The sequence below is a fragment of the Crinia signifera genome, chromosome 3 (genome assembly GCF_055691185.1).
Source record: "Crinia signifera chromosome 3, ASM5569118v1, whole genome shotgun sequence".
Taxonomy (NCBI): domain Eukaryota; kingdom Metazoa; phylum Chordata; class Amphibia; order Anura; family Myobatrachidae; genus Crinia; species Crinia signifera.
The window spans coordinates 11,384,475-11,398,305 of record NC_139219.1 but is presented as its reverse complement, the minus strand read 5'-3'; the positions used below and the strand labels follow the sequence as shown (position 1 = coordinate 11,398,305).

The following is a 13,831-nucleotide window of genomic DNA, read 5'->3' as shown; positions in this document are numbered from 1 at the left end:
AATTTTGCCATTTGTGTAAATAATGAATTTAAGAAAAAAAAAAAAAAAGAAAAAAGAGAGAGGGTAAACTTATCATCTGTGAATATTTTGCATAAATTGAATATGTGATTTTACTTTGTAATTGAAAATGTAAAGAATTTTACTGAGTGGTACAGGAAATTCAACCTATACATATGTATCAACAGCTGCAAGCTAAAGACTGGCATTCTAACAACCACTGGGCAGCCCTTGGTACATTGCTGGCTCATAGTAACTGGGGTCATGAGTTCAATTCCATTCAGGCCTCTATTTGTATGTAGTTTGTGTGATCTCTTTAAACGTCCATGGATGTACACTGGGTGCTCTAGATGCCTCAAATACCTCAAACACATACTGGTGGGTTATATGGGGAGTTGTATCACACTTTATAAAGAATGTAGACGCGGACCAGTGGAGGATTTGCATATAGCAACTAATTGGTTCTACTTTTCATTTTGTAGAATTTATAAATGTTATCTAGGAGCTGATTGGTCACTATGGTTAACTCCTCCTCTTTGCCACTTTATAGAAGATTTCATATACTGTAGTTTATAACATAGCATTCATATTGGGTTGTCAGTCCAAACAGAAACAAATAACCATAGAACCAAGTATTCTATCATTGGCATTTAAGGAAGTCCTGGTCCACAGTGAAATCTTTGTCTGATTTTAAGGGGTACAGTCATTTCTAATAAATTGTGCCACCTAAAAAGTTCTTCTGCACTCGTACCTCACAGATACTTGTTAGTAGCCAATGTTTCAAAAATCTAAATGATCTACTCATGACTGTTAAGCCTGAGTAAGTAATATCAAAATGCCGAGGCTTAGTTGGGTAATTAATGTGTCTCATACATAGCAACCAATATAATCTGCAGTGGTGTTTCTGTAATGGGTACTGTGTATGCAGTGCACACAGGCCCCTGGGTTCAAGGGGGGCCAAATCACAAACTCTGTTCCAGTTTCTAAAACAATGACCTTTTTCTGAGTCCTGCATCAGCAGCTAGAGTGCTGCAGAAATCACTTTGAAAGTTTACAATTTCCTGGTATTTTGCAAATGCACAGTAAAAAAAACTCCAGGAAAATGGCCTCCATGCCATTTCCCTGGAGACCTACGCCTACACTGTAGACTATGACACAGTGTCAAATCTAGTAGTGCTCACTAATGAGCAGCTGGCTGAGGGGGCTCAGAGGGAAACTGCACACTGACCCCCTTCTCTCTCGATGTGACCCCTAAAAAATCAGGTACTATTACTCACATGTTTTCCCTCCATAGCATGCAATTCATTGACTACATTTTCCTTAATGAACTAATATTACACCAACTAGAACAATACCAACAAACAGGTAACGGTGAAGGCTCTGGAAGAACTTGATCAGACAAAACCATGATGTACTCAAAGAACTGGAACAAACATAAAAAGTTCTTCTCTTAGACAGTGAAGCTAGCTAGACCAGACAGATACTGTAAATCCAACCTTTGGTCAAAGAGAAATGTTTCTAAACACACACACACAAACAGAAATCAAGAGACTGCATGATGAATTAAAAATAAGTGCCTGGCACGCTAACTGCAAGCCATTCTAGTCAACCTAATGTTTCTGAGCGCTGTATGCAGTATTGTAAAATAAAAAAGCATACTGTATATAGGTCACCTGGTACAGTGAAATCTTCTGACTTCAAAGTGAAATTGGTTGTAAGTGACTGTATTGTGCTTTTTCAGATGCTCGCCTTTATTCTGTTTAGGTTGCAGGGCAAAAACTAAGGCTGTCGTGAGAATATTTCGAGACGTCTTCTTCAAAGTCACTGCTTCGACATAAACAGAAACACATCCTTCACCCATATTTTGCCCTACAGATTTACCAAGCTTGCTTATGCTTTGCAGTTTAAAGTGGAGCCAATTTAATTCTGCTTGGCCAAAAATGTGTTTCCATTGTTCCAAAACATTCAATCACCCTAGGGTATATTGCAATTGCTGTTTAAGTGGCTCACTGTTATCACTGCAAGCTCAGTTTGATTGAGGAAAACAAAACACCACAGCAGAATTCTTTTCTTCATAGTAAACCAGTCATTCTCTGTGAACCATTTATAGAAACCGTTTGTAACAAACGACAACATACGGTATGCCTGCTAAAGACATTGTTGAGAATCTGCCCTCATATCTAAGCCGGTAGAACTGGGACACTAATTAATTAAAGGCATGCAATAAACCATGTTGTTCAACCAGTGAACATTTCCAAGAACAAATGCTTAGTAGAGCGAATGACCACAAATAGAGCATTGGATGAAAATATGGAATATTTTCGGGTAGATTCACTAAAGATTTACTAAAGCTACACTTTTGAGAAAAAAACAGGGAAATCAGGAAATCAAACGAAAAAACATACAGCCAGTGTTTCTTTAACTGTACAATGATTAGTCGACAGTGTCTAGGTAAACATTCAATAGGTCCATACCTTTTGTTCAAAATGTGTTAGCTTGACAGGTACAAAAGTTTGACAAGTACAAAAGGTTGACAAGTGAAAGGTCAACAATAGTCAAAAAGATGGTTGACATTTTTTTATTTTCTCAATTGTGCTTGATTTACTATTCATGTAGAGTATGATTAAGATTAGTAACCCATGCTGAGTGCAGAGGAACTAGTTACCTTGCCCAAAACATGGTGAGTGTAATGAGCCCACAAGGGTCCACTGATTGTGGTCACGTATGATGAAACATGCAAAATGACTCCAAAAACACTTGCATTGATCATTGTCATGTTGACTTTATGTACCAGTCAACCTTACCCGCTTTCAAGCTTTTGTTACTGTCGATCTGTCGATCTGTTAGATCTGTTGACCTAATGATTGTTGACATAATGATTGTCTAGCTAGACATTGTAAATCTTCTATACCACACCGATTGTCAAGTCAGATCTGCAGATATAACTGGAATCTAAGAACAAAATGCTATAACCATTAAATATTTCTAAGTGGGAGATGTATCAAAACTTAAAAAAATGGATAAGTGGATGAGTTGCCCATTACAAAATAAATCTGACTCTGGCTATCATTTTGTAGGATGTACTAAAACATGATTGGTTGCAATGGGCAACTTCTGCACTTGTGTTATTTAGAAGGTTTGATACATCTCGATTGTAAATCAGAATTTAATTTGACATTTCATTGGATATTGCAATAATTTAGCTAGAAAACATTGGTTATAAAAAGGGGAAACATGATTAAAAGATTAGGTCACCAAAAAATAACCAATTCTCTGCTTACCTTCAAATTGTAAATCCAAAACAAGCAATTTGCCAGATGAAGACTTTTATACTGTACTTGTACATATATTTCACAAATCATACACATGTACAGCTGCATAAAATACCGCATATTTGAAACATAAGTGCTTAAAAAAATTATATAAATTATACATATAAACCTGTAGATCTGTCGTGGAGTAAAATAATTGTCACTAATTAAAATAGATTAAATAAAAATTACATTAAAATAGATTAGCAACTGAGGATGGTTTCTTAACCTACACCAGGAATGTATGTGCGCATGTGTGCGTGTGCGCGTGTGCGTGCATATGCGTAAGTAGTGTGTGCACACATCTGTTTTTAAATTGTTTATACATCTTTTTTGTACATTGTTATCTTAAGGACCAATTTTTAGCAGATATTATTTTATAGAATGCATTAAACATAAAAACACAGTTGTTATAAGAATGTAACGTGTAATTACTGTGCTTATATGATGATAACTACAGCACAATGTTGAAAACCTTGGCATAAGGACTCATCACTAGATGATAAGGATGGATACATACGTACATTTATGGACATTTTAGGAGACATTGACTTTAATTACAGTCACTTAAGAAAAAACTGACTTAAGAAAGAACTTACTCAGTGGTTATTATGGGTTATATATAATACATAATTATTCACTGCATCCTGTTTCTAAATAAACATTTATAACTTTGTTTGCTATGTAAATTTTTTCCAAAATCCCGTTGTCACCTCTAAAGCATTAACATATTGTGATGTATTACGGTAGTTCAATGCGACAAAGATAAGCCAAATATTTTTGGTGGATCAATGTCAGTAATACTAGTATGTTTTATGTTTTTTATTTTTTTATTTTACCATATCTTATTCTGAGTGACCCTTCGGAAATGTGTTAGCGTGTACAGTACATGTTTATTGTATATTGTATGTATATTATATGTATTAATTAAAAAAAAAAATATAAACTGATTTAATTGCTATACCTAATTTAAAACAATTAAAAACAAATACAAGACACAAAAAAAGGTCTACTAACCTGACCAACTGGTTCCCTTGTAGGTGTTTTTGTTCTTCTAGTGCTCGTTGCCAATGTGGTAGTGGTCTCCATAATAGAGGTGGACATCTCTGATTGCATGGCTGTGGCAGTTGACTCCGTAGTCATAGATGAAGGCACATCACCAACTAGTCTCACATTTCCCTCAATCACGATGTTGGAATCACTCTCTGCTGCCATGTTCAAAACTTTTAAGCCATTATAGTAGAGGCCACTAAGCTGGCCTTGAAATGGATGTCCCCGGTCCTTCCCACCGATTTTAATTGTTGCCTGGCTATTGAAGATTGTGAGTTGCCGTCCTGCAAAAATAACATTACATACATGCAAAAATGTTGACTGTGAACTTTATATTCTGGAAAGGATGAATAACAGAATTTGATGACATGAATGATGACTGCAATAAATTATGAGGTTCAGATAAATCTCATAATCCATTGCTTTTAATGAGATGACAGTGACATAGATGGCTAACAGTAAAACTATAGTTACTTGAATGAATTACCATGCTGAAAGGCCAATCAAAGGTGAATATTGATTAGTTTGTATTAAAAATCAAAAAAATCAATTGGAATATTTTTATTCAATCGTACTTTGTTTAATTTAATTTAAATTTGTTTCTAATGTAAAGAAACAAGAATGATAATAATAATAATAAATATATTACACATATTCAAGCATTATAATATCAATAATGTCAATGCTTTATTATAAGGCACTATATATATATATATATATATATATATATATATATATATATATATATATATATATATTATAATATACATATAGTTGACCAACATATATGTAGGACTCTTCAGTAAACATATTATAGTGTAATACATTTATGTAATTATCTTTACATTTGGAACATTTACCACAACTATAACCATTTTTTTTGGGCCCACAACCAGTTTAAAATAGAATTCCATCATAATACTGCCAAAGTATTGATCACTCTGATTGGCATTTAGCAATACTATCAATTAAAAAAAAAACTTTCTAATGTAAAATTTACTGCAGTAATGATACACATACCAATGGTGAAAATATGGCACAATTTCATTACACACATTTTTTTAACATATTGCCAATTTTATGATATCACAGACACATTTTTAAGCAGAACGTCTCTGCGTGTGATTAGCATGCACACAAATTTAAGTTCTGTTTAATTAAGGTTTGTTCAAAAAAAATTCCTTGACAGGATGCAAATGTTAAAGGGACTTCATTTTGATTGGCAAGTCATATTGCCCACTATTTAGAATACCTGTAGTTTAAACAAATATATTTTTTTCAGGCCCATGAGAAAGGTATGAATACTGATCATATTTTAGTTAATAATTTAGATGCGGGAATAGGAAAAATAATCTATGAATAATTTAGAATATTTGGTTAAAGTTATCTATGAGTGCCTTCATAGATTGAGTTAGTGGATTATATTTACAGTCCCTTTAACCTTAAGTTAACAGGGTGCGATTATTAACCATCTAATTTTCTAGACAGGTAAGAAAATTATTATACATTGTATGCAAAATCTTACTATCTAGATTTTACTGTTTTAAATGATTTTAATTTAGTTTTACTGAAAATTTATTTTTTAAGGTTTATTAGAGTTACAATGAAATACTACTTGGTTATGTTCAAATTATTTTTAGTTGAAGTTTTAATCAATGTTTTTTACCTTTGTCGAGTAGCCAATCATCAACTACTCGACCAAGTCGATATGGAATTCGCTGTCTAGCAATCGCCAGGCGTTCGTTATCATTGTTTCCTTTAAAGTTTAAAGAGACATTTCATTGGTTAAAATCTGTAAGGTCAAAGGTTAAAAGTTAATACTTAAAGCTTGAGCTATACAGTTGCCACATGACTTTTTGAAATTTGGATTTTTAAAAAAATTGTACCTAAAACATATCATGTTTCATTCATTCCTTTATTTTATTTTAGCAAACAAAATTATTCTTAAGTTAATTGAAAATTAGAATTCTGCACTTGAACTAGGTTATTAAAATTATGTTATAGACAGACCCAAAAAGACAGATTTAAGCATCATATAATGGCTTTACACGAAATATAGCAGCGTTTTTTGGTATTTGTTATTATCTAGTTAAACATGTTCATATGTAACATATTTAATTTAACAGGATACATCCAACCTCTTAAGCCAGGTTAGTCATTTAAAAAAAGGCTATGAATCAGAATACCATATTTGGATGATAGTACCAATGCATCCATGTAACGAAAAAAAAATGACAAAACGAATCAATTATTTGAAGAAAAAATAATTCTGATCCACAAGATTCAAAAAATCACATGGTACAATTGCATTTGCAAGTTATAAGAAATTATATATTTTTTAAAAAAAGACATAAATTAGTAAATGGTAACTCGGTTAGCATGGAATAAGGATTGACAAAAGTTTTTCCAGTTGTGTTAAGGTATTGATCTATCCCATGTGAGTTTCATCCTAATTAAATTTTCATTACAAGTATTTGTCTTGCTCCTCAAATACCCTGCTGGAATCCTTTATTGTTTCGGTTGAGAATTTAAAGGTGATTTTGATTAACATTAACAAAAATAAATGCACAAAACTAAACAAAACAATTCCAATAAATCTCACAAAAAAAACTGAAAAATGCACATTACCGCATCCATTCAAGGGAATTTGGGCAATGCAACTGTCTAATCCATCTCTTCAATCACTATCCAAAATGTTAAGGTTTTACCAATAAATCATCTTTACTTTCGGCAAAGAGCAACCTGAGACTGCTTTGTAATGCTAATTTCAAAATTATAGAATCTAATATGAATTTTTTTCTTTCTACAATCAATAAATAAAAGCTTCCATCTGCATAACTACAGTATGGCGTTAAAAGTGTTGTATAATGCGCTCAGTCTGTAGAATAATTGCTGTTGCATAGCCATCTTCATGACAAATATAAAATGGGTGCAGATTACGAAATATACACTTGTGTCTTCTTAGTTCAGTAACGAGTAGGCACAGTCAAGCTCATCATCAGGAAAAACCATTATACTGTATAACTTAAAAGACACAGGAGGTAATGTTAGTTGTTGTGGAGGGCTGATCTTACAAACTTTACAGTACAGTATATTCTATTTTAATAAAACCATTGAATAGAGGAGAACTTTGAAAATCCTTTAAAATACTTGTGCCCAACATGCTCCTCACCAGGCGTAATAATAGCCCCACAGACCGGGGAGGCATGGAGTAAGTGAGAGCACCATGGGCTATCAATGCACTGCACTGCCACCGGGACCTGCCTTACCCCAAACTCCCCTGCTTGCCACTGCCGGGACCCTCAGATCTACTTGTCTGCGCCAGTCCCGGCACTTGTAGTTTCTGCTCTACCTCTTAATGAAAAATGACTTTCAAAAAATGTCCACCCCTTACATCAGACACCTTAATAACGGTGTTCTGTTAGGGGCAGCCATCTTGTGAAGGTCATTTTTCATTAGGAGCCAGTCCAGGAGGAGCGCCAGGACTGCAGACAAGTAGATCGGCAGGTCCCGGCCACATACCCGGTGGCGACGGTGGTGGCAAGTATAGGGGTAAGGCAGGGCTGGGGGGCTGCCTGCTGAAATTCTGGGTCGAGGGGACTGCCTTTCTTCCTCACACAATTCTGGTGGTGGTGGTGGGGGGCAGTTTGCCTGCCCAAATTCCGGTGGAGGGACTGCCTGTCTGCCGGCCAAAATTCATGGGTGGGCTGCCTGCCAAGATTCTGGAGGGGGTGGGTGGGGTTCTGATTTTGTAGTTACACCACTGCTCCTCACATTGGAAGGTTGAAGTCTTTGCGTTGTCAATCATAATGTGAAATGCATTTCTTACAATATAGCATAAACATAACTCAAGAGCTCCGCTCAAGTAGGGTCCATATTAAAAGGACACTAACAGTAAAAAAACAAGTATGTGTATTTAAAAGCATATACTTTCGAATATAGTGATTGTACTGGAAAGCTTCAAAACAAGGAATGTTTTAAAATGTCAAATACCTCGTCAAGGTTATTACACATAATTAATTGTTAGAAGGTCATGTGTATTCCAGAATTTAAGATCTTTGGGAATTGATTGTACTGCAAATAGGAAATAATGCATGGAGTCTGTAAAACAGGAGCTAGATTCTGCTTGGTTTGTACTTTATCTCTCGCTAAGCTTTGATAAAGGGCACCCATGGTGGGTTTTAACCATTTGTAGTCTTATGGGTGAGAGCTACAACCATTCTAGAGAGAACTAGCAAAAGCGGTCAATGGTTTGCTGATTACATTAGGGCTACAAAGCTAGGGTAGAAAACAGGCCATGAAAAAGACTCTGTGGGGAACATGCATCTGAACTTCCAAAAATGACAGATGGCATAGCAACCAATCAGATTCAGCCTATCATTTTATCAAATGCACCTGGTAAATGGCAGCTAGCTGATGGGCTGCATTGTACAACAAAACCACTTGACCTCTTTAGACATTTTGATGCATCTCGCCTCTAGTCATAGACATAAGGCATACAGAAGAATGTATGGTTTAAGAAGCAGGCAATGTGTTTATGGGGCATACTTATGATTTGCGGCCTGCACGAGAATGTTAAGAGGATTAATTTTCGAACAAAATAGAGTAATATCAATCAGTGTGACATAGTCTCTGATAAGATCCTGTCCTAGCAATAAAGAAGAAGCTCCACAATCACTTTACTTCAAGCTGTGGACCCACTTTCAGCAACTGAGCATGTGCAGGTTTTCAGCTGTTCGTGTGTATTTTTTTTTTTAAAAAGCCATGATGCACAGTGCTGCTGCCCTCTGGAGAGGGATTGCAAGATCCCTCTCCATCAGGGCTGCCCATTTGCAGAGAATATGCTAATTTCATATGAATCCCATACTACCTTTGCATTGTGAATCTTATAAAATTGTACAAAATGGTGCCTAGAGTCCTGTTGGAGAAAGTGCGCTATATAAATTAAACTTACTTACTTACTTACTTACTTACTTACTAAAATATAGTCCCTATAAAAAACTGTGGTGTCTGCATGCGGAGGCTGGTGGACAGAGAACAGATGTTTTCTTTATTGATACAGTACTTTAAACGACATTTAATTATGCCCTTAAACATGCGAAAAAAAGCAGTTTCCACATATTTTAAGGGCAGAACTGAATAATAAATATTTCCTACATATTTTTTGTTACGTATTTTATTTTCTATCACTCTGCTTTATGGAAAGGCTGTTCTGCTGTCATTGATCTAAGTCTTATTAACAGTCAAGCTGGTTTTCAACTAACTAAGCCACATGGAAGCAGACACACATCTGTCATATTTGAAAAAAGATGGCTATATAGATGTTTGGGTCGTTTTGTTGCATGAAAGTTAGAACAAAGTCTTCTTCTGAGTTTTAGAGTCATACCTGACATATGTGTAAGGGACATCAAAGGACACGCCACTTGAAATCAAGCATCTGTGTTTCTAAAACAACGTTAACTGCTTGTCCATTGTGGAACTGATCGTTATATACCAAAATATCAAAAAATCATATATTGTCTGTGCTACCGCAGTCTTTGCATGTGGATCTGCTGTTAGCGGTGAACACTGAGTTACCTAAAGAAGAAAGTCTGGTCGCGAAACTACAAATGATGGCAGCAACTGGTAACTCTGAGAATGTGCACATAGGGAATGATTCAAGATCACTGCTGAGATCCAAATTCAACACCAGCCCTGATGTTCGGGGTTGTGCATGCACATTTCTGCGCATGTGCAAACCCAGACAGCAAACGACTTTGGCCAGTAACATGCAACGCCATTTGAGGCGGGTAGGGAGGGCCAGGGGCGGGTAGGGGGGTGGCAGCAGGGGAATGCACAACGTATTATGGGAATCCCCATAAAAAGGCGGGCCAATGCCTTCTCGGGGCGCGCAATTGATGTCACATGATGTCAGTTTAGACTGACTTTTATTACTAAAGGGGAGACCATGAAATTATTTCTCTCCCCTCCAGCCACATGCAAGGGGTTGTGTTCGCATAGGGGGGATGGGGTTTTTGTGCTGTGATGGGGGGAGCGCTGCCATTCGGCGGGGGGGTGGCATTAAGGTGCTCACTAAGCAAGTAAGTGTATGTGGCTGAATGCTGCAGAACTCCAGCTAAGGTCTTCTCGCATAAGGCAGTAGGAGGGTGTTGCCCCTTCATTTTTAAGTTTAAAGAGTCATTTATTTGGGCCTATTAATGAAAGTGAGGAAAGTCCTTTTTCAATTTTTTTTTCAACAGCACCGATATTCCGCAGACCTTTACAGAGAATATTAGAACATTCACATCAGTCCCTGCCTCAGCTGATATCCACACGTGCGGCATTTACCAGCTGCAGCTGTCACGCTACCGCCAGAGCAGGTAGACTCCACTCCCGACTTGGCCCGCTGGATGGCTCATAGCCTGGAAGTGTGAGACATTCTGTTTGCCGCAGGTAAGATCAGTGGCACCTGCACTGAGCGGCCAGTGGTTGGCTAACATTGTCATCAGATTCATCCACACAGGCGGCCCGGTGACCGGCCACAGATACCAAAAGATCTGACAACGGTCCATTCAATCTGAAGAGTTCAGATTTTGCATTGACATATCTTCCCCTCCTTAACATAAACTTGGAGAGCGGTGTGTGAGTAATATCAGCTCCTCCATATATTGTACATCTGACCAACTGGGAGGATATATACAAATTTACAAACCTACAGATGTAATGTAACTTTTATTTTGTGGACTCCACAGCTGCCCAATTATTGATCTATAGGACACCGTGTGCCTCAAGTATCCATTAGTCAAGATTGAAGTATTGGTATATATTATGGCCATTTTTAAAACAATTATTTTTTTTTGTTTTTTTTATGTTTTTTGCATGCATGCAATTATTTCTATGTATTTTAATTATTGAGTATTGTTATTAAAGTGTTGTTTTGTGTACATACATCGCCTGAAGGTTTTTTCCTTTTTACTTGTAATACTTTTTTGAGGGTGGCATCCCTCTACCATACAGCAGCCTCTTGCACACAGCACATAGCCACTGCCCCTAAGCGTTTTAGATTCATTGCCCTGCCCCAGCAGAGCTTACAATCTATATTCCCTACACAGGCACACACAGACATTCTAGGATTGTTTTTTGTTAGGAGCCAATTCGCTTACCAGTATATTTTTGGAGTGTGGGAGGAAACTGGAGTGCCTGGAGGAAACCCACTCAAGTAAGGCGAGGATATACAAACTCCACACAGTTGGGGCTATGGTGGGAATCAAACCCATGACCTGCTGTGAGGCAGTAATGCTAACCATTACACCATTACACCATCCGTGCTGCCCCACCCTATCTAGAGCAACATCTGTGCTATCACCTACTGTAGCCGCAATGGTGAAGAAATTTACTAGAGTGCCATGGCAAGAGCTTACCCATGCAAGGAAAGCCCACTGAACAAGTGAAGGCACAGTGGGGACACGTGTCATTTATTTAACACTGCAGATAATATTGATTAAAAAAAATGCCTTATTGATTTAACTTAATATTTAAGTATTTATATTTATTTATATATATTAATTGTATTTTTTATTTTTGTTTATTTCTTTATTTATATTTCTTATGTAAATGTCCTGACGTATGCTAATAGCACAGTGCTAAATGCATATTGCGATGATTTTGTGATGATGCTTTGTCTTTATGCAATTTTAAAAGAGCATGTTTTCTTGTATAGGAGGATTAGTTCAACTGCATGCATTTGGAGTAGTATTTGGTAATAAAAAACTACGCCCCTTATGTTGCCTTAACTACTACCTAAAGTGTCTCTTTCCTACATCCCACCAAGTTTCCAGAAAAAAACAGAGTCATTTTGAATCTGAGACTGTTAATGTGAAACTACTGCATTAGGATACCTCAGTTTAACATCTTCAAAGCTGCCTCTACCCCCAAAGCTGGTTTAGGTGTGGGGAGGGTGAGTGGGGCAGGTAGCCTACATTTCAGGGGGGGGGGTGTTGTAGAGCAGGTATTATATATGTCAGGGGGTTGGAAAGATGGGTAGACTATTTCCTTGGTGGGGGGTTGGATTTGGTGGTTGCAGTAGGTGGTCTTTGAGTCTGGGGTTAAGTAGGGTATGTTGTCTAAGTCCCTGGGGTGGATGGGTAGTCTACATCTCAGAGGGTAGGAATTATATGTCATGTGTGTGGGGTGTCTAGCTCTATTAAGAGCAGTATAGGAATGTCAGCCTATGTTCTAGGGAAGGGGGATTGTTTTTACATATGCCCTGGTCCCGAGTCTCATTATGTTTATGACACAATGTAGTGGTATCATGAGTTTAAGATACTAATGGTGAATTAGATATTAAGGTGTAATTTTTTTTAAAAATTCCTATGTAATCTGGGTCTGTTTTAATTGAAATAAAAGATGGTTGAAAAAAAAAGCACGAAAAAAAAAGCACGATACCACGATATACATATGAAAGTAGAGTATATGATAAGTTATTGCGGCTTTTATATTCAATTGGTCCTACTATGGCCTCCAAAAAATCTAGTATCCCACTGTTCCGGAAAAGCATTCCTGGAAATATATATTTCCAGGTATAAACCTGTTTACAAAGGTTCTACATAAATGTTATCCTCTTAAACGAACACGTTGTCCTTTAAAAAGTACAGGGCAATAAAACGTGTTGTTGCCAACGATCGTTCAGTTTGTTCTTCTTTAGCACTTAAGTGTAGTTATTTTTGAAGCGTCTTGTTTGTTTGGAAAACCAAATCTAAGGAACATTTCTACAGGTTTTATTCGTCTTTAATAAAGCACAGAAGGGGAAATAGAGTGTCTCTGAGTGGCGCAGTAGCATCTAGATATTGTTCCAGTACATCTGTCTCCCTGGATTAACATGGATTTACTTGCAAAATTAATCCTAATAAACTATATCTTTCAAGGGGATCTTGTTTTGTATTACATTATCCATCAAATGAATGTACTACAGTAAAATGCGAAGAGGCAATACAATGTACAAATTAAACTATCTGTATGCTATCATCTTCCATATAAAATATCCTCTGTGATATTCGGCTCTACAAAAGTTGTCTGCGCTGGATATTTGGCAATATACATGCCTGTCAGGAGTGATATAAACGTGAACAAATGACGAGCATAAAGCTTAATTGAAGACATCTATTTGTTGTCAAGTAGAAATCATCTTGGCTTTGGGAATGCAAGGAGGTAAAATAAAACACAGGTCAAAGTTTTGTCATGATTTGTGTTTGTGGCATTGACGACTTTGATGGAATTACAAAGAGTTCGTTCTCTTGTCCACCGCAAGAATTTGAGGGAGGAAGAAAAGATTGGAAATGTCTGCATTTTAGGGCTACAAACACATTAGCCTCCTATAACAGGAGGAATGTGGCTTTGTGAGTCAGTAGTATAAAACAAATATCTATGTTTTTTTTTCCCCTTTTGAATATAGATATTCAGTTTATTTTTTTAAAGGTTTAAATAAAAACTGAAAA

At 36.6% G+C, this 13,831-nt stretch overlaps 1 protein-coding gene across 25 annotated transcripts in view; it reads right to left on the bottom strand.

Annotated features, from left to right (window-relative positions):
- NRXN1 (neurexin 1) overlaps positions 1 to 13,831 on the bottom strand; it is a 1,139,759-nt gene that overhangs the window by 93,198 nt on the left and 1,032,730 nt on the right. For 14 of the 25 annotated variants that reach the window (XM_083175246.1, XM_083175248.1, XM_083175250.1 and 11 more), the window contains one exon: positions 4,326 to 4,642. In XM_083175246.1, coding sequence (XP_083031372.1) covers positions 4,326 to 4,642 — 317 coding nt within the window. Of the gene's footprint in view, positions 1 to 4,325; positions 4,643 to 6,024; positions 6,115 to 13,831 lie in introns of all 25 variants that reach the window. The other 11 variants (XM_083175239.1, XM_083175240.1, XM_083175243.1 and 8 more) reach the window with 1 other exon arrangement.